Genomic DNA, 24,399 nt, shown 5'->3' with positions numbered 1-24,399 from the left:
TCCTCAGCATCAATTTGAATAATAATGTAGGCCCTTAAGAAGCATTCCTTTCAGTAGCAGTGTTTTTTAGAGATCGCTGTTATGTACTCTGAAAGTATCTGTGATTGTACTATTAATACAAACAGCAAGGTGTGCACTAGATAAAAGTTAATGGAGTCCAGCAGCACCATGACCACAGTACACCGGCTACATGGCAGGAGAAATTTTCTGCAGAGCATCACTTCGCATGTAACTCTCTGCCCAGTTACTGATGTGCTCATGTACTGCCATGACCCCCAGCCCGATTTAATGGAAATTACTGGAATTATTTTACGCAGCTGAGAAACCTTATAACCACGGCAAAATAATAATAATAAAAATTTGATATTATGGATTTATTAAGCATCCTGTTCAACCAGGCAGCTGTCTTGCTCAACAGGAAGCATCGCCAATCCCCACGCACAAGGTCTCAAGCGTCACCGCGCCTTGCCCAAGGGCCGGCCGGGGCTGTCGCTCGTGAGCCGCCTGCCCGGGAGCGGGGCTCTGCTCCGGCACCCCCGCGCCGAGCCGGGGGCCGGCGGCCCGGCCGCCTGTCGCAGGCGGAGCCCGCCGGGCGCTGCTCCGCGCCACACGCCGCCGCGGGGACGGGGACTCCGCTCCCACAGCCCGGCGGCCGCCTCCAAACTCTCCCACACACGCGGGCGCCCGCCGGCCTCCTCCCACCCGCCCCGGCAGCTCCTCCGCAGGTCCCCGCCGGTTTGTCCCGGCGCTTCCGGGACGGCTTCGGAGCTCCCGCCTCCCGGCCCCTTCCTCTGCCCCTCGCTCCTCTTCCTCCCCTCTGACACCGACAAAGGGACCCGGGGGTCCCTGCCGCACGCCGTCCCCACACAAGTCACAAGTCCCGCGCGCCAGCCCCTCCCACCTCGGCCCCGCGCGCGCGCGGGCTGGCGGCGGCGGCGCGGGGCGCGTGCGCAGTGCGCGGGCCCCGGCGGGCGGGCGGAGCCGAGCCGCGCCGAGCCCAGCCGCGCCGCGCCGCGCTGAGGGAGCATTGTGCGGGCGGGCGGGCGGACGGACGGACCGACGGACGCCGCGAGCAGCGCCAAGCGCCGCATTTCCCGCTGAGGCCGCCGCTGCCCCCCAGCAGCATGTCGGGCCGGTCGGTGCGGGCCGAGACCCGGAGCCGGGCGAAGGATGATATCAAACGGGTGATGGCGGCCATCGAGAAAGTGCGCAAATGGTGAGCGGGCCGCGCCGCGCCGGGACCCCGCGCCCACCGCCGCTCCCCCTCACCCCCCGCCGCCCCCCCGCTCCCGCGCCTTCCCCTCACGGGGCCCGGAGCCCGCCGGGCGGCCGCGGGGGGCGGGGAGCCGGCGGCACCCAGAAGCCATTTCGCTCCTGCGAGTCACATGAAGGCGGCGGCGTGTGAGGGCGAGAGGCGGCTCCATTGTGCGGCCGAGCCCCCTCCCCGCCGACCCCCGCCGCTCCCCGCTGTCCCCGGACCGCCGCGCCGCGAATCTCTGGCCGGGCTGGGCGGCGACGGGGGCGGGCGGGCGGCGGGTCGGGCCCGGCTCCTCCCGCCGCCGACCCCTACAAAGGGCCCCGGGAGCGGGCCTGGGGGAGCTGCGCCGCCGGGTCTGTGTGGGACTAGAGCTCAAAGAAGTGGTTTTGGTTGTGTTTGGTTTTTTTTTAAAGCGTTAAAAATACCCCTGTAAAGTGCCCAAGAGTTTATTTTTCATTATTACACGTGTATTTGTCCGGTTTGCCTTTCAAGTTCCCGAGGTTTGCACGTAAGCGCAGCAAAACCGAGCAGGATCGTCTGCCACAAACGCTCCCGCGGTTGTAGATCCCGAGCGGAGCAGGAGAGAGTGCGTAATTGCCGCTGGAATTTGTTTTAAATTATATAATTAAAGGTTGTACCCCTCGTGAAATAATTCCCTTTTGTTAGGCCTTGAATGTGTTTTGGCATTTCCCCGCTTTTGTCTTTTTCTGCTTTTGTTAGGGAGATCAACGTGAGGTGTTTAAACAATACGGTAAAACAGGCACGGCAATGTTCTGCACAGTCGGTCCAGGGTTTTTGGATGGGATAAAGAGCAGTGCCAGTGTGACTCGAGAGGGAGACTTTTTCTTCCAGCAAGTTGACTGACTGTTCAGCAGTCTTTGTGCATGTATCTTAAAATACTTTCTTTAAACATTTGAAATCCACCGGGAAATCCCTTGGGTTAGTATTATTCTGCATAACTCAGCTTTTTTTTTTAAAGCTGGTAAAATAAGGGGCACTTTTATCGCTATCCACAGCTAACGCTTTGCTTTTATGAAAAGAAAAGTGAAATACGGAATTTAATGTGTGGAACGGATTGTTGTGTTTTAAATGGCCTTGAGCAGATGAATGGCCCCGTTGGCTTGAGCCGGACAAAGAATCGGGACGTGTGTCCAATAACGCAGGGCACGAGATGGGGATTTCAAAGAATTCAGCCATTGTGTAGGGAGCCGGAGCAGCCAGAGCACCGCAGTTCGGTTGGTTTCAGGAACTCTCTTCTACTCGGGTGGTGTTTTTAAGTGCTGTTTGCTGACTGGTGGGCCAGCTTTGAAGGGTCAGAACAATGTAGAGCGATGTGACAGGACTTTTGTTCAAACGGGAGCGTTGTTGGATGTGTTGGGACTATTTTGTCTGTAGGTATTTCATTCATGAGTGCAGCATACTTCCTTTGAATCCCAGTTTGTGGATTTCAGCGAGGAATAGAGGCAGAAGCTTGGCCATTCAACAAAATGTCTAATTTTTTTTTTCTTTTTTCTTGGCAAGAGCTCTCTGCCATCATGTCAGTTGCTATGGCTTCCTCTATAAAACAGAAATCTTACGGTATAAATAGATTTTGTACGTTTTAACCCTCATGAAAGACAACTTGCTTTAATGGGTTCGTCTACAGGATCGTGCAATGTTTATTTTGATTACTGTCAGAAGTATTCATATGGCTTTTTGTGTGTGCATCTCACAAGTATTTACGTAAGCCATTTTTCTTCTTTTTAAAGGAATCATAATTTGAAGGTGAATCTCACGATTTCCTCCAACTGCAGTCAAGTACAGTGGGAAATTAGCAAGAGTAGTTCTGTGTCTTGTGGTCTAAATGTTTTGAAAAGATTTGGCTTGTTAAATTGAACTTTACACGCTAGCAATTCCTGCATCTTCAGGAGAGTCACATAGGCAATTTCCAAGTGTGCAGTTTCATTTGCATAATAGGAGCAATTTGTTGCCATCCTCAGCTCTTCTGTGGAAATGCAGGCACTGAAGATTAAAATACCTTGCATCCAACATTTCACAGAACAGAGTTTTCTGAGACTTTTGTGCTCAGGGCGCTGCATGCTGAGGATGAGTAGAGGGGCATGCCGAGCTGTAAAGTCTTCTGATGCGTGCTGACCAAAGCTTCATCATCTGTGAAGGTGTGCAGCAGCCTTGCTGTGCAATATTAGCAAATGTCTGTACTGTCACGTCTATGAACGTGCCTACTGGAAAGCAGTTTCCATCAGTGCAGACTTTGTTCCATAGAAAATGTGTTCTTAGACAGTAAGCCCTTTGATGCTGGTACCGTATCTTTATGTGTGTTCATAGAGCACCTAGCACTTCTGGTATTTCAGGGACTTTTAGTGGTAAACAGCAAAGTTGTTACGTTTTTATATTGAGATTAATGTAACTGTATCTCCTTTGTTTAAACCACTCATGAATAAGCATCTATTTAGAAAACACATAGCACGTGTCTTATTCTGTAACATGGTTGTGTTGTGGTGTTTGTGTGGCAAAAATGTTAATTTTCCATGGCTGAGAGGGTAGTTTTACTCTTTTTAACAGTAGTTAGATTTTTTTTCTTTCAGTCTATTTTAAAAAATCCTCTGAGATAAATTTATCTCAATAAACTGTGAAAGGTACAGGATTGTTTTTTGTCTTTGAAGATTGATGGGTATGTGTAGCTTATAAATGGGTTCTCAAGAAGAGACAGGCAAAAGCTATTGTGTCCTCAATCAGCCTCAGAAAAATAATGGAAACACCCTTGTTTTATAAAAGTCCAATTTATTAAATGAAAGAAAATGCAGACATTTATTAAAAGACAATGGGCAGGAGGCATTCCTGCCATTATTAAAAGTAATGGGCAGGAGGCAAGCATAAGTTGTAGGATGTCTTGGGAGGCAGTGAAATAATTTTCATGGGTGCATACCACTGCTGAGCTTTTGGACAGCTCTGCGAACATTTAAGGATGGAGCTGTGGTGTGATTGGTGGAGATGGATACCCCAATTTAGAGAATACACCAGGATGAGGAAATCTCATTGTGTTGCCATGTCTTTGAACTGCAGTATCTTTGCAGAAGCCGTTTGACCTTTTTCTGACCCAAAGCTGTAATCAAGGAATAGCGATAGCACCTTATGAGGAAGAGGTGAGCTTGGACAACTGAGGAAAGTACTTACAGAAAGTGCTAAATATTTATTATGGCAGGGAATTGGTTGTAGAGCCAGACATGCCTTGGGATGTAGCTCAGAACAAAGCATGTTGTGTAAAAGTTGAGGAGCAAGGTCACCGCGGGCAGTGAGATCATGTTACCCGGTACTGTTGGTTGGGATTGCTAGCTGTGGCTTGATAGAGTAGACTTTCTAGACAATGCTGCTGTAGAACTTTTCTGTTCACTGTCTCCATTCACACTTGCTAAAATATTTTTGTGTGGTATGTAATGCTCTGAGATTGAGCTTCTACAGGTTTTGCTACTTGTGCTTCCTTCTTAAAATAGGCTTTCACTCTGAAAAGCAGTTATGACATAGAACTTCTTAACATGATGCCTTTGGAAAAGGCTCTTTGCTACTACCAGATTGCCACCCTAGTTTTAGCCCAGCTACATCGGCTGTGTTTGGTTTCCTGCTAAGACTGTAGTTCATGTAGTGCCAGTGGAAGTAAAAATACCCTGTGTATGTGCAGGAACTGTACTGAGGTGCTGTAGTGGCCCAAATACGCTGTTATCATGATTGAATTACGATATGTTTTCTCTGGCTCCTGATTATTTCTTTTTGAGCCAGGACATGCTCTCTGACTTCAGTGGAAGTTGGATGTACGTTAAAGTTAGAGCTGTGTCATGCATAAGTCGTGTTTCTCTTTAATGGGAGAGAAGGTGCTTGTTGCAATGTGGAACATAGTAGAACTTGCTTAAAGACATGCTGGCCTAAGTTAAAGGGGACTTTCACAATGCACCATATTTAGACAAACTCGGAGAGAAGGTGTCCTTAACCATTGGTCTTTGTCCATTCATGCTACATGGTACTTCATTGTATTTGCAGCGTGGTCAAGAAACACCATGTATATTTGGGGATACTTCATCTTAGTCACTAGACAAATGTCTGTGTAGCAATAGGCATGCTCTGAAAAGCAAGCCTTCCTTTAAAAAAAAAAAAAAATCTTAATTTGTGCATCTTACAGCACTTTTTGTGTATAATAATGGCATTTTCTTTCCCATTCCCCTTTCTCCTTTGCTTGATCCCACAGGGAGGTCATAATTCTGTGATTTTCACCAAACTCTGTTGCAATGCAAGTGAGTGTGATGTGATAAATTCAGCATTATGACGTCACTTCGTGATCATCAACAGAAGATGGGGTATGTGGGAGCAAATCCTTGTGTAAATACCGATCACTATGATAAATGATAGTCATGGTAAAAAGCCAAACAAGTGTGAAAGCCTTTTCTTGAATGGTAATATATTGGCAGTAAAGGCTTTCTGTTTCTGTGCCATCAAATGTTTTCTAGCACTCATTGCTGCTGCAGAAGCTGCCTTGACACTTTATGTATAAGTGTAATATACACTGTTGTGTTTGCTCACCGGTATATTACTTTTATACATGGAATTTTATATTCATCTTTGGAGCTTTAGTGTTAATATGCAAAATATAAATATATTTAAGAGTTTTGGGCTATTTAGAATGGGGAATTGAGTATATAATTATGTAAGTTCTAGGATATTAGTATGCCTCAGGCATAAGCACTAAAGAAGCGTTGATACTAATGCTTAGTCTACGTACCCTTGGCTGTCCTTTAAATGCTGTGCAGATACAGTTCAGAATCTAGAAATGCTTTAACACAATTTCAGATAAATGTAAGGGTGTTTCTGTTGCATTGATTACTTACTGAATTTACTACAACTAAAATATTTAAGATACTTTTCAGTGTGGAAGATTAAAAGAAGAAAATATTACTGTATATATTTTAAGTTTTGCCATTTTCCAGTGTTGTTACTTCTGAGTCATTCATGGAGTAACAGGAGAGGTTTGAAACCAGAAACAAATGGGCTTTTTTGTAAAGCTATGGAGTTTGTCAGCTAGACATGGGCAAGTAAAGTTGGTAATTGCCACGTTTTTAGCCTGATTAACTCTCAGGTTGCTGGTGTTCCATCAACCACCTTTTCCAGTCCACCAGTCAATATAGAGATCACCTATGTAGTATAACAGGGGACGGTGCCATAAAAAATATTGCCTAGAGATTGTTTAACGAAGGTGGAGTAGTATTATGGGGGTGGAGTTCTGGTCAGGGTCTCAGGATGAGTGGGTTCAGCAGCAGATCCATTTTACAGACAGGAAAACAGAAACTACTTAAGGTTTCACAACAGAATGGGCACAAGAGTTCATTAATTCCTCGTTCCTACTCGGGCATTTGGTCAGCAAGAATATTTTGTAGTTTGTACAGCATTTAGCAAACTTACTGTTATGAGCAGCATCAGTAAATTGTCAGTTCTAACTAAATGTAGAGGGAAGTCCCTGACCAGCAGGTTTGGATGGTGTCTTTGCACAAAAGATAAAAAGTGAGTGTTCAGAGTAGAACTGGTTTTGGGGGTTTGGGTGGTTTTTGTTTGGGTTTTCGTTTTGGTTTTCAAATGGAGAGGCAATAAGTATTACAGGTAATACTCAAAGTTCTATTTACAATAAACATCTTAAATCCTGAAGTTATTTTACCCTGTTGATCTTAAATGTCTGAAAGTCATTATGTCTCTTTGTTAACAAATTTGTGTTTGTGCTGCCAATGATTTTATTAAGTTTTAGGGGAAGTTGTCTTCTTTTTTCTTATTAATACTTTTGTGGTCTTAAACCTTCAATACTGTGAATGCTTACACTTGTAAAGTATTTGAATAATAGCAGTGTGATGTTGGGTTTTCTTTTTAGCCATAAGTGTTTGCAGGACTGGGATGTTGGTGTACTTCCATCACAAAATATCCTTATTCCCATTGTTGTCTGAATTACTGTGTATTGAATTCGGTAAAAAAAATAATCCCTATAGCTGAGGGTTATCAAAACTTAAAGTGGTACTTAAGAAGCTCAAAAGAATTAAAATGTCAGGGCTAACTTTAATACTAGAAGGAAAAAGTTACTAATATAGGTTTCCTCCTGTGTTCTACAGTCTGTCCAGTGAAGATGCTGTGTGAGGCTGCTTTGAGATGCTAACAGGTATCTTGAACTTTTGGTTTTCCAGTGCAGCATCTCTAAGTAATATTTTGCTGTAGGAAAAGACTAAAATCTTGATTTTTTTAAAAAGTATTTATTCACTTCTCCCCACACCCAAAACAAAACCCCAGCTGGTTTTATTTCTGTAACTTCAAAGGTTTTGCTAAGTAGAAATAAGTTTAGTTTGTCTTGTATCCTTAAAAAAATCCCAAATTATATCATGATCATCTCTTCACAATTAAGTATGCTCTCATTATTGACATGCCCTCATCACCACTGTCATTTTTATCACATCTAGCAGTAGAGCTCCAAATTAGCATAAAATTGGGTTTTGACATACTTCAGCCATCTAGTGTTCCCAAATGGATGTATCTAAACACACTGAGGAAAAAACTGTGCTCCAAGAAGAGCAGTGGGAAAGAAATGAATCTGAAATAGGTTTGTACTTTAATTAAAATATCCTTGTGGACAGATCCATAACTTATCAAATTGCCATGTATAGCTTTTTTTGTTTTTAAACAGGAAAGTGTCTCCTCTAAAGGGAAAACAATAAGATTGGCTTTAGCAGCTAAAACAAATAGTCAGGAGGATGTTTGTGGCATTTCTACAATGTGGCTGCTTTTGATTCTGGAAGCCCTTTCTAAAAATGGAGATATCACATATATATTTGGAGTCACATCCAGCTTCTCCCATCCTGCAAAGAACATTTTATAAAAAACCTATAACTGGATCCCAAATCTATTATTTAAGTGTGTTTTTAAAAAAGAAAAATGCTTGAGATCTCATGCCAAATTAATTTCAGATGTTCCTGAATAATTAATGGAATTGGTCTTTGTTGTTAACTTTTAATCGATCCATTTGCAGAGCTATATTACAGACCCAAGAACCAGCAGTGGTAATCTGTGACCTGAAAACTGATCACAGAAACGTGATGAAATTTCTCTGGCATTGTGGACCTTCTTTTAATATTCTGATGTAAAGAGCTCAACTTAACTAAATGTTCAGCATCCTTTCCATCTCCACGCTCTGTGTCTGCGTGACCCCCTAATGTAGTGATGCCCTCCAGCCAGATTTCCTTCACAATTTGTCAATGTCATGACTTCATGGCTGGCTGGCAGGGGTCTGCACAGAGTGCCGTAGGTTATGCTTTTTCCCCCTCTGATAGCCTTCTCAGCCTTTGCTGTCCAAGAGTGCTAGGCTCTCCAGAGTCTGAATTCTGCATCACGGCACATATTGCTACCAATAAGGCTGCTGGTTCTAAGGCTAGAATTTTAGAGCTTTCTGACAGGAGTGTTGAGTGAATGTTAAATTGCTAGCAGCAGCAAATTTCTACCCAAAAATAAACCTCAGATGGTCAAAATGCATTTAGATTTCTAATACCATTAAACAGCTTCATGACAATCAAACCACACTGCTCTGTCTAAAACCTCTTCTGCTCTCTGCAAACTTAAGTGAAAATTGTAGGCATCAAATCTGCATTTTCAATAGCTGTTCTTCTTAACTGTGTCTTTCATCCAGACCTTATTACTGCTACTGCAGTTACTCACCTAGTCAAGTAACAGCCCTGAGAAATCTGGAGGTTAGCAGTGCTCTAACAAGTTTGTGAAATGCAAAGAACAATTTGCACAATGCAGTACTAAAGACGATGTAATAGAGATCATCCTACTTAATAGCCTATTTAAATCCTTGACAACTTACAATAGTAGATCACTTTCTTTTGAATCTGAAACTTAACTTCTCCTGCATTGTAATTTTATAGGGAGAAGAAGTGGGTGACAGTTGGCGACACATCCCTAAGGATTTACAAATGGGTACCAGTAACAGAGCCTAAAGTCGATGATGTAAGTATCCTGCAGCTGTCTTGCTTGTTTCAAGATGTAGACACTCTCGTTTAGGGAAAGTCAAAAGAAGAAATGTGCTCGCTATTCTTTGAGCCTTTAAGCTAAGACTGGTGTGGGTCTTGCAAGCGTTTGAATAGAAGAGCTCTAGGGATGTGTTGATCTCTACAGAAAGTGATGTTGATGATGGTTCAGTGGGTGGCACTCTTCGTGGAGTCAGCTTGGATCAGTTCTCAGATAACTCTTAAACATTCAGCTTGAAACTTATTTTTGAAACCTTTCTCTAAACTAATAATTGAGTGGCAGTGAGGAAAGCCTAAACCTTCATTAGTTTTCCCCTCTTTCTGCCCAGTGCTTTAAAGGAAAGTAGCTGTTTTGGAACTGGGTGGAGGATGTATTCTCTCTGTGCATTGCTGCTGTTTTGCTCACAAATACATGCAAAACACTGAAGTAAGGGGTAGGAAAATCGTGTGGAACTGAGATCACTTGCATTAAGATGTCCAGCCCAAGCAATACAGCAGACATGCTTCTATTGTAATGTGTGTTTCCTCTTGCTAAATGTTTTGTGTATGCATCATGTTTACTTTCTTAGTGTGTACTCTTCACGTGCCATGATACAATTATGTGGCATAAAAATAAGTCTAAAAATCAAAGTTGATAGGGCTTACAAATTGTTTTTCAAAATGAACATTGCTCTTATTTTGTAAGTTGGAATATTATTATAGAAAGAAAACTAATCCATGGTACCACAATAAATTAATGATACAATAGAATATGTATCCTAAATCTGCTATTCCTTCCTTGGGCTATCATGTGTATTTACTTCATTTGAAGTATAAGTTAAGACCTGTCTGGAAGAAAACTACTATGTTAATAAATGTGTAAAATGATGGTTTTTCAGACAAGACGGTGTCATGATCTTGTCTTATTCAAAGTCCAAATTCAAGACCTATTTTTGATTAGGGTTGTTTTAACTGAGTTTGTTTCTTTCTGTACCTTTGGTTGTACCACAGATTTCTGTGACTGTCAGAGTTGTGGTAAGCCTCTTGTATTCTTCCGATTCTTGAGCAGCATCTCTGTGATGTAACCCCTTGTGAATTGGGAAACCTTTTGTGGTTTCTTTACAGAAACCTGTTCATTCTTTATAGTTGCCAAATATTTGGTCTTGATTTTATTATTTACAATACATAGCAGGAGAAAAGCTCTACTATCTGTGTGAGAGAGAGAGAGAGAGAGGTTTAGGTTATTTAGGCTAACAGCTTTTGAAAATCATTTTACCGCAGTTAAGGTATGCCTGCATGATGGGTACCATGGAACTTTAAAATAGAATTTCTAGTGAGTTTCTGGATGAATTTTCAAGGTGACTGGTACCTGAAGTCAGAATCTCTATTAAGAAGAATGAGTTTATATAATGGTCTCTATGTGCAGAGTTTAATTTAATTTTTGAGCCATCATCTTTAGGTTTAGGCTCCAGATTTGCTGAAATTGGGACACTTGTTCAAGACCAGTTACTTTAGTGTCCTACAGTCAGATTCTGTTCATTACAAGTAGAGGCTGTTGTGCAGCTGCAGTTGTTGCAGGCTTGATGTCGTAAGGTTTCTGTCTTTTTGCTCTGGAAGTTCTCACAATTAAAACAAGTGCACATGTTAAAAAACTATCAGGTAGGTGCCATCTTGGCTATTTAATTTTGTTGTGAGCATCCTTTTATATCCAATTTCATCCACCTGTGAAGGAGCAGACATTATACTTGCTTTTTACTAGAATAGGAGAACAAGATCTATTTTACTGCTCTGTGTTTCAAATGGAAGTTGTCTTTGATTTTAGTGAACGCAGATCAGATTACACCCCCACCAGCACCATGTTGTTCCTAAGACACGTTGACATTTCTTTGAACTAGAATTAGCTAGGTTCTTTCTTCCTGCTAGTGTTGGAAGTTGTTGTAGACCCTCACCACAGTGATGGTTCAAGCTTTTTAAAAAAAAAACTTTTCGGCTCAAATTGCTTGTGGTCATTTTTCACTATTTCTCTTGTGGCAAAAGTGTCCCTTTACCTTAAAAAACCCAACCAAACAAAAACCAAATAACCCCGCCCTAAACAAACCACAAACCTGAGAGATTATGTCCCCTCTGAACTTTCATTTTACAAAGGTGAAGATGTCCATGTGCTTTCACCTCTGTTTCACATATTAGGGAATAAAATCTGGCTTCTCTGAAGTAAAAATGCAATTTAAAAATAAGCCTAATAATCTATTAAAAATAGAGGGAAGAGCCCTTCTAGATATCACTTGTTGAATTTCTTCTGCATTCCTAGAAAATATTTGATTGTGGTTTTAGTTCCTTCCCTCGTTGGAGGACACTGTCTTATCTGAATGGATGGGTTGCCGAGCGTTCTTCCAAGAGTCAGGCTTTTAATTGTCTTCTCAGCAGGCACGCAGGATCCTCCAAAAGCAGTGCAGCTGGCTCTTTCTCCTATGAGACTGATTACGTCACCTCTTAATTGAAAATGCTGCATCCCTTAGCAGACGCAGATTTTCCACGTGATGGATGCCACTGTCTCTTCCTTTGTTTTAATGCTTGCAGTCCATACTGTTGTTTGGTCATGAACATGATGTGACCTATTGTTCATGTAGGAGTGTCTTGCTTATGCTCTTTGTTTTAGGCCAATCTGATTTTCCTTAAGCCATCTTTTAGTTTTAATGAAGAAACAGCGTTAGCTGTGGAGGAGGAGGCCTCTGCAGTGCTGGTCATTGAGAAAGAGATAAAAAACTGCCTCTTTAGTGTCAAAATTCTAGACCTGTTATCATTCCTGTTGTGCATGCATGCATATTGTCTATGTGTATTCTACAACCTTTCTGATGTAAAAGGGAGAATGTACTGAGGTTTGTAGCAGTGTGTTGATATGCATAAACCATACAGTGAGCAGAGTTACGAGTTCAGAAATCAGGTAGTTTCATGAATCTTAGCCCTGCCACTGATCAGCAATGTTTGTCCCTTTTCCTTCTGTAGCAGAGATTCTTTTGACCTTCCTTTTGTAGCAATTTGGACTGAGTACAAAGTTAGCAGCCAGCACCTCCCAAGTTCTCTGACTCAGTTTCAGCAAGCCATTTAATCATTGTGCCTCAGATTCCCTGTTTGTAGAATGAGGCGTATTATTGAGAACTTCAGTAGTTTTTACAAAAATTATGCAGTTGTTTGAAGACAGAAATCGTGTTTAAGTGCTAACCTTTACTAGAACTTCTGGATAAAAACTTGTATATCCTAGTGTTTTGTGTCATGAAGAATACAATTAGAAAAACAGCCCTGCAGTTATTGGGACTAATGCATTATTGATAAAGTCAGTTATTATTACATTGGCTTTATTTCTCACTTGAAACTGAGAGATGCTTATGGAAGTAGTGAATGGGAAGGGGTTTATATTGCAACACGGATTTCTCTTCATGGTGATAGTCTCATTTGTTTGTGGTACCTTTTGTTTTTCAGAAAAATAAGAATAAGAAAAAAGGCAAAGATGAAAAATGTGGCTCTGAAGTGACCACTCCAGAGAACAGCTCCTCTCCAGGGATGATGGACATGCATGGTGAGTGGGAGAAGGTCAGCCCCGATTACCCTATTACACTGCAATGAAAGTATAAGCAAACAGTGCCAAATTCTCTGTTGCTTAGATGTATGTATAACGTGATTGAGTCAAAGTGAGAACAGTATCAGATACTCGTTTGGTACCTTGAACTTCTGCGGATATACTAACAGTTGTTTAAATGTCATTTTTGTATGGGCTGTGTGTGGGGGAAAAAAATTGTTAGTGGAGCTAAATATGAAAACAAAAATAGAAATATCTGCCATTCAAAATGCTACACTTAAGCGAAGTAGTAACTCTTGTCACTTTTGCTGCTTGAAGAACCAAAAGATCCTGAAAGCTTCTGTGGTACATACTATAATTTGTGCAGGTTTTGTACTTTTTAACTTTAGAGGTCAGTCAGGTCAAAAGAATTCTGCAATAGCCAAGAAAGCAAGCTCTGGTTCTGTGGTGTCTTCTGTCTGCTTCAGGTTGATGAAATTAACTGGTTAAGAAAACACTTTCTTTGCTTGCCAGTCAGGTGCTATTACGTCAATTTTTTTTCATTCTATTTTTTCTTTAAAACGTGAACTCTTGAGTGTTAACCTGGTATTTATTCCAGAGGAGCTTGCACAGCTCAGCTTTGTTTCAATTTTTTTACCTTTTAGGTGTTTGGATAACAATTATGGCTGAGAATGCAGCACTATTTGAGCTGATAAGAGAGGATTGTTTTTTAGTGGGTTACAAATTTTTCATTTCAGTTTCATTTGCATTTGTATTGCCTCCTGGTTGGTTTTTGCAGTATTCACAGTGAGTATGGTCTTGCGATTAAAGGTTTGAGCAGGATTTTCACAGATCTGGATTAATTTTTAATCTCTTTCAAACTTCTTAGTTTTTGCCTTGTCAGATCATTTAATTTTCTTAAGTCTTTTTTCTCCCATCCATTCAGTGAATATACGACTTGCTTTTTTATCATATATCACTTGTGTTTTTAAGACGTGCTGTACAATTTCATGATAGACTTAATCTGATCTGACTTCAAGCTGCTCTGAAAAGAGATGGCCCTGTCATCAGCTGTGTGTTTCTGAAGTCCTTTGGATGTAATGATTGTACAGATGCAGAAGGAGGTGGATTGACTTTCATGTTAGTAATTTAATGTTTTGTTGGGTTAGTTTTCTTCGGGGAGTGGGAGCTTCCCTCTTGGTTACCCATAGTTGTTAGACTGGCTTAAAGATTACAGGAAGTTGCACCCCGCTGTTATTCATAAAGTATTAGATGAGATACTTAAAGCACTGTCATTGGTTTTCACAGGAAGCGGGTATAGGCAGAATATTTCCTGTTAACTAGAGAGACATGATCTGTCCTGCAGAAGGTTACTGTGATCCAAGTTTTTGGAGACTAGAGAATATTCTGGACAATTATAACTTAAAGTATTGATATTGGGACTGGAGGTTAGATTTTTACCTTGATGGGGTTTTGTTGTTGCTTTTTTGTTTGGTGGTTTGGTTTTGTTTATTTTTTTTCTCTTTTACCTTCAGGACACACTTCAAAAAACTTATCTGCTCATCTGAATATTGTAGTGATGCGTATTTGTAAATCTGCAGCATGGACACTTAATTAGCCCTGTGTTATATGAGCTATAAAATGAGACTGTCGCTTCAGTTGATCTGTTTTACTTATAGTACAAAATTCTGGGTTCTTTTGGAAGCGATCTCTGTAAAACAGTCTTGGTTTTATTGCATAATATTAGTTAGAGCACCTTTTAAAAATTTTCTGGTTCTAGTAACCGCTAGAAAGCTCCTGCATTATGGCACAGGCTGCAAGGGCAAAAATTGTGGTGGTGTGGAAAAAAGTTAGATGTAGTGTTAGTTTGAATGCTAGGACTTGATGATAGTCTAGCTTGTTTGAGATCATGTGTTATCGGGGAATAATACAGGAAAAATATGGAAGAATTATGGTGTGCTTTTTATCTTGTCAAATTAGACTTCCTTGGTTTTAACTCTTGTTAACAGATGACAATAGCAACCAGAGTTCAATAGCTGATGCTTCTCCAATAAAACAAGAAAACAGTAGTAATTCAAGTCCAGCACCAGAACAGAACTTGGCAACACAAGCAGACGGCACTGAAGTAAAGTCTGACGAAACTCAGGCAGAAGCAAAGGAGCAGCCTGGTTCAGAAGGTAAGTTGAAAAGACCATCTTCAAAGCCAAACAAAAAATGTTATTCTTTAGTGTGTCATTTTTTTGCTTATCCATTTTAAAAACTGAATAATAACAGTTTGAAAGAAATGGTTTCTGAATTATGTGAAAATGGGCCATAATGTCTCTGGCCTACCGGTGATACTTCCATACAACTGGAAAGGTCAGATTGACATTCAAGGTCTTTTCAGAGCGGAAACAAAATACTTGGTTTATTGTTGTCATAATCTCAGTCTTGAAAATAAATAATTTAAAATAATTTAAAATAATCTTTAAAATGGCTGTTACCATGTAATCACACAAATCCTGGAAAGTATTACTTTTGTAGATCCGTTAATGTTTATCTCGTGTGAAAGTAAAATAGAGGTGAGATACTTTGAAATTATTTTTTTAATTGTGTAAGCTCTAAGCTTTCTTTTTTTCTTAACTCTGCTAGTCATTTATTCAAAAGTAAGATCTGAATTCTGTCCTAATTTTCTAAAAGCGTTACAATATTTTACTGCAGTTGTGCAGAGATTAAAAATACATGTGGGTTAAGAGATTGTTCTGAACGTCAATCTTTAAATGGTATTTTGGGTAATTGAAACACGCTCTGTGTTTATATTCTTGGGAAGATAACTTCCTTCATCCTATTATAACAGATAAAAGATGTCCTTAACACCATTCTAATGATTTGGTTGCAGAATTCTTCCCATAGCAAAGCAATTAAATTACGCCCTCCTGCTGTAGTTCGTAGCTCAGTAGATCCACTAACCAATTTAAATTTAGAGCTTTTATCTTGGTAATACCAGGATGGTTAAGTATGTTAAATGTTGTCATTGTTAATTGGGGTTAAAATTTGACACCTGAATCATCACCAAATTGAAATAAGTCAGAACGCCATATCCTTCAGAGAAAGTCTCAGCTGGCATATTTGGTCAGGGTAAATATTAAGGATTTACTCCTAGGTCTAATATTGTCTGAACCTGCTTGTGTGAAGTTGTTACATAGCATAAATGCTCCCCTGACTAAATTTAGGTCAGGGAAAATCATACCAAGTTCTCTGGATTAGTTCCAGAGCCAGTTACTGTAAAATCAAAGGGAGGAGTAATGGCAAAAAAATACCTGTTATTAATGTGGGTTTTTTATTGGTTATATGCAGTATTAAAAAAGTTATTAAATAATTATTTATCTACCAAGCTGTTATGATCAGTAAAACCCCTGGAATTGTGACATTATTCAACTGGATAGGGTTGATGACCTTGTACATCTATCTCATGTTACTATACTGAAATCGGGGAGGTCCCTTAAAGCTAGGGGACAGTTTGAGCAGTCAGAAATGCCTCATGTGGACTTACAGAATCACAGAATCATAGAATTGTTAAGATTGGAAAAGACCCTTAAGATCATCGAGTCCAGCCGCTAACCTATCACTGCCAAGTCCACCGCTACACCATATCCTCAAGCACCACGTCTACCCTTCTTTTAAATACCTCCAGGGAATTAACTCAACCACCTCCCTGGGCAGCCTGTTCCAATGCCTGACATCGCTTTCGGTGAAGAAGTTTTTCCTAATATCCAACCTAAACTTCCCCTGGCGCAGCTTGAGGCCATTTCCTCTCATCCTATCGCTTGTTACTAGGGAGAAGAGACCGACCCCTGCCTCGCTACAACCTCCTTTCAGGGAGTTGTGGAGAGCAATAAGGTCTCCCCTTCAGCCTCCTCTTCACCAGACTAAACAACCCCAGCTCCCTCAGCCGCTTCTCATAAGACTTGCTCTCTAGACCCTTCCCCAGCTTTGTTGCCCTTCTCTGGACACGCTCCAGCACCTCAGTGTCCTTCTTGTACTGAGGGGCCCAAAACTGAACACAGTACTCAAGGTGCGGCCTCACCAGTGCCGAGCACAGGGGCACTATCACCTCCCTGCTGCTGCTGGCCACACTATTCCTGGTACCAGGATGCCAGGATGGCATTTGCCTTCTTGGCCGCCTGAGCACACTGCTGGCTCATGTTCAGCCGGCTGTCAACCAACACCCCCAGGTCCTTTTCCTCCAGGCAGCTCTCCAGCCACTCCTCCCCAAGCCTGTAGCGTTGCATGGGGTTGTTGTGACCCAAGTGCAGGACCCGGCACTTGGCCTTATTGAATCTCATACTGTTGGCTCCAGCTCAACAATCCAGCCTGTCCAGGTCCCTCTGTAGCACCTTCCTGCCCTCCAGCAGACCGACAACTTCCACCCAGCTTGGTGTCATCTGCAAACTTACTGAGGGAAAGAAAACAGGTGCATTCAGAACATTTTGCTGTGCAAATAAGTCATTGCAGGCAGTGGAATAGCTTGGGGCTTGGCAGTTTAAAATACAGATCCTCTTGCCCAAAGGCCAGCAGCAGCATGAGCAGTAGCTGCCAGTAGCAACTGAAGAGAACACAGCAGCGATGAGCTGTCTGCTCTGGAAGTTGCTCTTAAGTGTGTTTTTGTCACTGGGAGATGTGCACATCACAGAGTGCTGCTTAGCTCAAGTTGCAGTGTATGCTCAGACATACACAACAGAAATTGGAAGAATTCCTTCTGACCCTTGGGACTTGTTTCTTTATCAGTATTAACATCCTTTTCTGGTGAGACACGGAAAGGAAGATGATTCCATCTGAGTTTGCTGTATCTGAGCTTTGAGACTGCTCATCATAGGTGTCACTTCACGTCAAATTCTGTCGGAGGAACTTTCAGAAATGCTTGTGATGCTCTTTATACAGTACACCACAAAAATATCCATTACTCGCTGGTTATGTCATCTTCATTAACCAAGGTTGTCCAAAAATTTTTGGACTGAATGGGTTCTAGTCCTTACACTGTTCTTAATGCAGATACTGAAAGAAATTTAACTGACCTTTTACAATCACAGGGATTTGGTTTTGGGTGGGGTGTTTTTTGTGTTTTTCTTTTCTTAGTCTGCTTCTGGAAATGCTGTGTTAAACTTTGATCTTTAACCTGTAAAGACATTTTAACTGCCCCATCCCCTCTTCGAGTGGATGGGTGCTTTAACCCTGAGTCCTCTGTAAGTCTTGCTTAGAGAGGGAGAGAAGGGTTTAAAAAAAAAAAAGAAAAACCCAAAAACAAACACAAAAATTGGAAGCAGGTAAGAGCTGTAACAAGCTTAGAAGACTTCTCCAAGTATGCACCAGAATTAAAAATTCTACAATCTCAATGGTTAAGCTAGTGAGCTGAATTTTTAAATCTTATCTTAAAGTAGTATCAAGCAAAGGAGTGGATTTAAAATATATGGCTGAATTTAGATTCAGATAACTTTATTCTCTCTCCTTAGCCACACAGTTTTAGATCCATTAATTATCACAATTCACCCCTTTTTTTGTAGTTGCCTTTTACTTCTGGTTTGAAGCAAGTTTCCTTGCGGTCAGTCCCTTTGCGAAGTTTATGGTGAAACTTGTTCGCTAATAGTGTTAATGTCGTTCTGTCACAGGGTATGCGGCAGCGTAGCTCCCTCTAGGGACTGCTTCCAGCAATTGTATCCTGCCGGCAGCGTGATGGCAGAGGTCTGGCAGCAGCCAGGGGAAGTGGTTGTGGAGTTTGAGCTTAATTCATTATATTCATACAGTTGTTATGTATGTTATCATTAATGGTTACACGTGGGTGAAATGTATGTGTTTGGGATGATGCTAATGAGAAGACATCCTAAAAGCTCCTGCTGAATGCTTTTATTTGTTTGTTTAAAATTATTTATTGAAATTTCAGATACCTCTGATGAACAGAATTCACAGTCTTCAATGGAAAATTCCATGAATAGTTCAGAGAAAGCAGAAATTCAGTCCTCTGGAGAAAATGATATAATTACAGAGGCATCTAAAAACTCTCAGGTAACTTTAAGCGCAAAAGGCCAATTACTTGGAATTTGGAAAAGAGTATTTTTACCAAAAAGCAAATGTAAGGAGGCCAGTTGTGTATTAAGACTGATTTCCAAAGGTGAGGACAGTAGAGCAGCTGTAGTGTATTAAATGTGCATGTATCTGGTTTTGTGGTTAATTTGACTGGCTTCTTGCATTTCACATAATTTGAACAGTAAGATTAGATTGGTCTGATTTACTTCAGACTTTCCTGAATCAGTCTGTGTTGATTTTGTAAAGGAATTTTAATGTTCCATGTTAATAAAATTCTTGGACCTAAGCTGCTGGACAGGCCCCTTTGAGGACCATTCAGAAGTAAAATACCTTCCATAAAAGTAAATGTCTATAGCAGTTAGAAAAGGTAATTTTTGTAGATTCAGTGGTTGAGATGTTTGGATGTTTACTGAAAGGTATAGTGAAAAATTCTGGATGGGTGGGAGACGGAAATCGTCCTTGCAGTTGTCCCCCTCACACCGAGATCCTCAGGCAAAGCACTGCTCAGTCCGTTGGTTTTCCTTGCAGGTGGCTGGCTTGTTTCAGTGCACACCTTGTGCTTTCCAAACCTTGCGTACTCTGTCCTGCAGAGGTTGCTTTGGCTACAGCAGGAGAGAAGTTGTGTGCACTTGGTGCAGGTTGTGCTTGAGTGTGGAGCTGAGGGAGGTCCGGGTATAACCATGTGTCAAGCCTGTTGCTTGGAATATTCACTGTGGTTTTTAGCCCGGAACTAGAATTTTGCCTTTTGTCAGTAGACGACAAGTGTGAAGAAGTTGAGGTAAGACGTAAGCAGAGGAGCGATTTCAGGAAGCTAATGCACTTGGTCATGTCATTCTCATATCCAGGGATGTATGTATTTTACAAATGACGCACCAGGGAATTTGTTCCTGCTTTTTGTTCGATGTTTATGGTTCCTGAAATTCAGTGCAATGATAACATGGTTGTTTTTCTTTTCCCCCCTCATTAAGGACTCTGAAGGAGTGCCACCTTCTAAAAAGATGAAAGTAGAGGCTTCCCAACAAAATGTTGAAGAGATTTAGACTATAGATTTTTCTGGTCAGTTTTTATGTAAGGTACATCAGTGGGCTTAATTATAGGACAACCTTACTTAAGCATCTTCTCTTGGATGAGGACAGAACTCCTAACTTTTCAAGTTACCAAGCAAAAATCCAAGAAAGCCTAACAAAGGTTTAACTTCTCAGACACTGAAAACTTTTTTCCTGTGAAACAAACATTGAGAACTTTTAAGTTACTGTCTCTGAAATGGTTGGAGTAAACAACTCAGGAGGGGTCTACGCACTGTTTCTAAAGTCAAAATTACAATTATGTTGCTGCTGTATTTTTTTTTTTTTTCATTTCTCTATTTAACATTGTAAGATATTTAAGGATGGTACAGGTCAGGTATTAGCTTTCATGTGAAGTTCATTGTTCTGGCGTGATGTCTGCTTTTGTTTTGTGCCTTGTGTTCTGAAAACAGTGCTAACTTAAAAGTTGTTTTGCAACTGTCTCCTTTGCAAAGTGGCCTATGTTTGTATAATGCCATGTAGTAAGGCTTTCTTCTCTTTTCTCTTTTTTTTTTTTGTTTGGGGTTTTTGTTTTGTCTTTAATTTGAAATCCCTGGTGCTTATATTTTTAACAAATACAGATCAGGAAGCCATTTTCACTCTTGGAGTCCAAGGAGAAAAAGGAGCTTGATATTTTGTTTTAGCAACTATAGTGGAGATCTTTTATTGAATGCATGGCATTCGCAACTGTAAATTTGGTCTTCTAAATACTTAACTTCATCAGAAGTTAACATGATCTGTTTACCATTTATACTCCAGATCTGAATATATACTATTACACAGCAGTTAAAATACTTACGTATTAGGTCCAGATCTCTGTACTGGGTACAACTTGCTTTACAGAAAAGTTCCACTATGTACATAAATAGGATCAAAGGGATTGATGCACAGTGAATTTATTTTCAATTGGTCTTTTTTGATATCATGTTTCACTGAACTGGATTTCATTGTACTGTTTCTTTCCAAGATGTTTACTTCTGTGTTCCACATTGATACTGTATTTGGGATTTTTTTTTCTTTCAGCAAGTCTTGTAAATAAGCCTTGTTTCCATAGTCCCTACATCGTTAGAAATGTTCCTTCTTTTTCAATTATGTTGAAGTATGCTTATGTTAAACTTGATTGAAAAGCACTGAGTATGTGCAACTCCCTTCAAATTCATGGCATGTAGAAGTGCAGAACCACCTGCATCAGGTCACAAGGGCCCCATCTTGCAGCGGGCTTTGTACTTCCAGGGTGAGCTCCCCATTATAAATACCTGGTGTCGGTGGGAACCGCTTATTTCTCACTTCAGTGCACGCACGTACATACAGATGTACGTACATACGTATTGCTGGATCGGGCCCTTAGTTTGTCTTCGCTTTGTGTGGGAGATGGAACTTGTAATTTAAAATATGATCTCACAGCTATGAAAATGGTTGCATATAGTTTGTAAGCTAAGAACTGTAAATACTTTTTTAAATAAAAAAACTGCTTCCAGTTGATACATTTTCATAATTAGCTCTTCATTAAGCTTATTTATTTCTGAATTCTCCAATAGTGAAAATGGCTTGCACTTAGACTACTGCATTGCGTTTGCAATTACCACTTTATTATGAAAAACAATGGGGATGTGGGGGGAGGGAACAGAGGGAGGGAGGAGTGGGGAGCCAATACTGACCTTCCACACGATGTTTGTAGGACTGAACTCCAAGTAACATATGACACTCAGTTTTGGAACTTTTCCTTTATGTTGAAATTAAACTTTTTGGATTTTAACTGAATAAAATTTGATTGCAAATCATTCATGAAGACAGTGTGCTCCCTAATTAAGTTTTTGGGATTTCTGGTCCGATCATGAAGTCCATTAACACTCTGAAAATAAGGAAATGAGGAGCCAAAAACTATATTTGCACAATATATGCAATGAAACAGTAGAATTCTCTCTTGAATTGTGTGTATGCCTAAAATGTGGATAACTGGTCAATGACGATTGATTTGTATGTATATTACATTCAGATTTAAGTGATATTTTGTGAGAAGTTCTATTGATATATTAAATGGGCAAATCTAGAAAGATTCAAACTTAAAAATATTTTTTATTTACTAACTTTTTGTTGTTTTTAATGCTAAAACAAATCTGATGCCACCTTTGACAAGTAGTCATGTTTACTAATCCCGATCTTCAGGTGCATCGCAGCAAGTTTTTTAATTTTAATTTTGTAGATGTTTCCAAGGGAATAAATAGACTTTTCATTTAGAAACTAATTCCTGTACTTTAGGAAGAAATAAAATATATAAATAGCACTAAAAATACCTCAAATTTTTCATTAGATAGAAGCATTTATTGGCATTATTGACATCAACAGGTTTAATTATAAACTTCCTTTTCTCTCCTGTGGCTTCTGCTCAGAACTCGTTGTTCTGTGGCTTACAAGACAAGGCATCATAACCATACTCCTAGAGGCTTTATTTCTAAAGTAGTAATGCTTTATTTACAGCTTATACAGAATACATTCACAACCTTTTTTTAACCAGAGATTCTAGTGACAACAGACAACTGAACAAGCAGATAGATTTGGGTTCCTTAGACCTGTTATTGTCAGTCTCTAAGGGAAGAGACTTTGACATTATCTGGTATGAAGAAATCCAAAATAGTGTATAAGACTGTTATTAGTCTTTTTTTGAAGTGCCTGATAACATTTATGGGCCAACGGATGTGATTAAACACATTTTAATGCCAGAAAGTAAAGATGGGACCAAACCAGAACATCGAATTTAAATCGACCTGAGGTTTGAAACCAGATCTAAATCCAGCTTTTTTTGGCTTGGACCTATCTCTACCAGAAACTTGTTTTATGAACTCACTGTAAAAGGGTTTATTGAAAGCATTGAGACGTGGAGCAGAAGGAGAGATGTTATTTTCTTCAAGATGACTGAAAGTTCTCATACAGCTAATGTTTTAGAAATAGTGCAAATATCAAGAAGTGCTTCCTTGCTACAATGCTGAATGTTGGAGCTTCAGTTACAAATAAATACAAAAAAAAAAAAAAAAAAAAAAAAAGAAAGAAAACAAGAAACTAGAGCAAGCAAGTAAATTAGCTGAGTTTGTGGAACATGTGGGAAGGCCTTCCGAATAAGCGATTTACTCAGCCAAACATTTTATAGCAGAACTATTCCTTGGAATTTTTATGCTTGGGAAAGTAGTTGTTAAACATTCCAAAAAGTGCTGGCACTTACAAAACAACAAAAATATAATCGACAAGGCAGTATATAATATTGGTTTTGGGTGGCTATCTTCATAAACATTGTCATGTTTTGGAATGTTCTTTATATCTAAGGGCCTGTTAGAAGGTGTAAAGAATTTTGTTTTCTTCAATACCTAATCGTTTTCCATCTTATGATTTGTGTGTGTGTGTGTTGTACAGCAGTATAATTTTTCACTTATTTATTCCATCGGTAGTTATGGTTTGTACAATGTACAATGGTTTCATTTCAAAAATAAAATTAAAAAAAATCACAACATGAATGCTGTGTGAATATTTTTATCAAGAAACTTAATCTTAGTTTGGCTTTTTAAAATTTACAATAAATTTCTGTTTTTATAAATAGTATTTTTAAATGTGCATTCTATGGTGTTGTCTCATTTTGTAATGTGACAAATTATCCACCTTTCTGAGTGGACCAAAGTAGTCTTGATATCGTAGCAGGGCACTGTGTGGGCAGGGGCAGTTTGTTGTTGCAACAACAAACAAATAGACATGGCCAATGTAATTACAGCAACCTGCAGAATAACTTGGTAATTTGAGGTGTTTACTGTTGGCTCGGTACTCGGCTAATGTGTTGTGGTAACTTAAATTGGAGGGAGGAGGGCATAGCATGGAAATGTGCTTCAGTTTAGAAACATGCTCGAGTCTGATGCTAGCAAGGGTAAAACTCCCTAAGAGTCTTGGAAAGATTCTTTACGTTCAAGATGGCTATAAAGCGTTCAGCTTATTTTTAGTGTTCTGAGCGTTCTGTCCCAGAGTAGCCTGCATTTTCACAGACAGCTGCACTGGCCTGCTGGCTCACTGCTACCAGAAGGGCGAGTCACAGCTAGCTTGCCTGCTCCCAGCTTCGTTTTATTGCCTCCCTTGCATTTACTGGGGTGCTCAGAGCATCCTCTCATCAACCACTTAAATCTGCTAACCTGAGAAGAAAACTACCCATTTTAGTTAGGTTTTTTTTCTTCTCTGGATTAGTGAATTAAATCAGCAGACTTACATAAAGGAATCATATGTAGGGTGGAACTGGAGAGAGAAAAGAACCAGTAGAAACAAGGTTGTAATTCAAGATGGGTCCCAGAAGGAAAGGCCTCTGAACAGGTAAGGCTTGTACCAGTAAAGGGTGAAGGAGTGAGCAACACCCTAGCCTAGAAGCAGGGTATGGAGCTGGAGGTTGGCCCTGCGGTTTGCCTGGGAGCAGGA

At 40.4% G+C, this 24,399-nt stretch overlaps 1 protein-coding gene across 2 annotated transcripts; it reads left to right on the top strand.

Annotated features, from left to right (window-relative positions):
• The first annotated feature begins 963 nt into the window (after positions 1-963).
• BCL7A (BAF chromatin remodeling complex subunit BCL7A) lies at positions 964-23,456 on the top strand. Of its 2 annotated transcripts, XM_064466122.1 has the most exons (7): positions 964-1,216; positions 5,496-5,604; positions 9,199-9,280; positions 12,757-12,853; positions 14,842-15,009; positions 18,750-18,871; positions 19,861-23,456. In XM_064466122.1, exons 2-7 carry the CDS (start codon positions 5,570-5,572, stop codon positions 19,930-19,932), a joined length of 576 nt encoding a protein of 191 aa, XP_064322192.1. In that variant the 5' UTR covers positions 964-1,216; positions 5,496-5,569; the 3' UTR covers positions 19,933-23,456. The 2 variants fall into 2 exon arrangements, with proteins under 2 accessions (XP_064322192.1, XP_064322190.1); XM_064466120.1 differs by lacking the exon at positions 5,496-5,604 and having other exon boundaries at positions 965-1,216.
• The last annotated feature ends 943 nt before the right edge of the window (positions 23,457-24,399 follow it).

This window comes from Phalacrocorax carbo, chromosome 15, assembly GCF_963921805.1.
Source record: "Phalacrocorax carbo chromosome 15, bPhaCar2.1, whole genome shotgun sequence".
Taxonomy (NCBI): domain Eukaryota; kingdom Metazoa; phylum Chordata; class Aves; order Suliformes; family Phalacrocoracidae; genus Phalacrocorax; species Phalacrocorax carbo.
The sequence above is the reverse complement of the archived record's forward strand: the minus strand, read 5'-3'. Positions and strand labels throughout refer to the sequence as shown.

Bases quoted from the DNA above. Each gene is read 5' to 3' on its own strand.
- BCL7A (XM_064466120.1), top strand. From the start codon at position 1,125: ATGTCGGGCCGGTCGGTGCGGGCCGAGACCCGGAGCCGGGCGAAGGAT. The intron at 9,281-12,756 runs GTAAGTATCCTG...TTTGTTTTTCAG, and splicing joins CAGAGCCTAAAGTCGATGAT to AAAAATAAGAATAAGAAAAA. The intron at 15,010-18,749 runs GTAAGTTGAAAA...TTGAAATTTCAG, and splicing joins GGAGCAGCCTGGTTCAGAAG to ATACCTCTGATGAACAGAAT.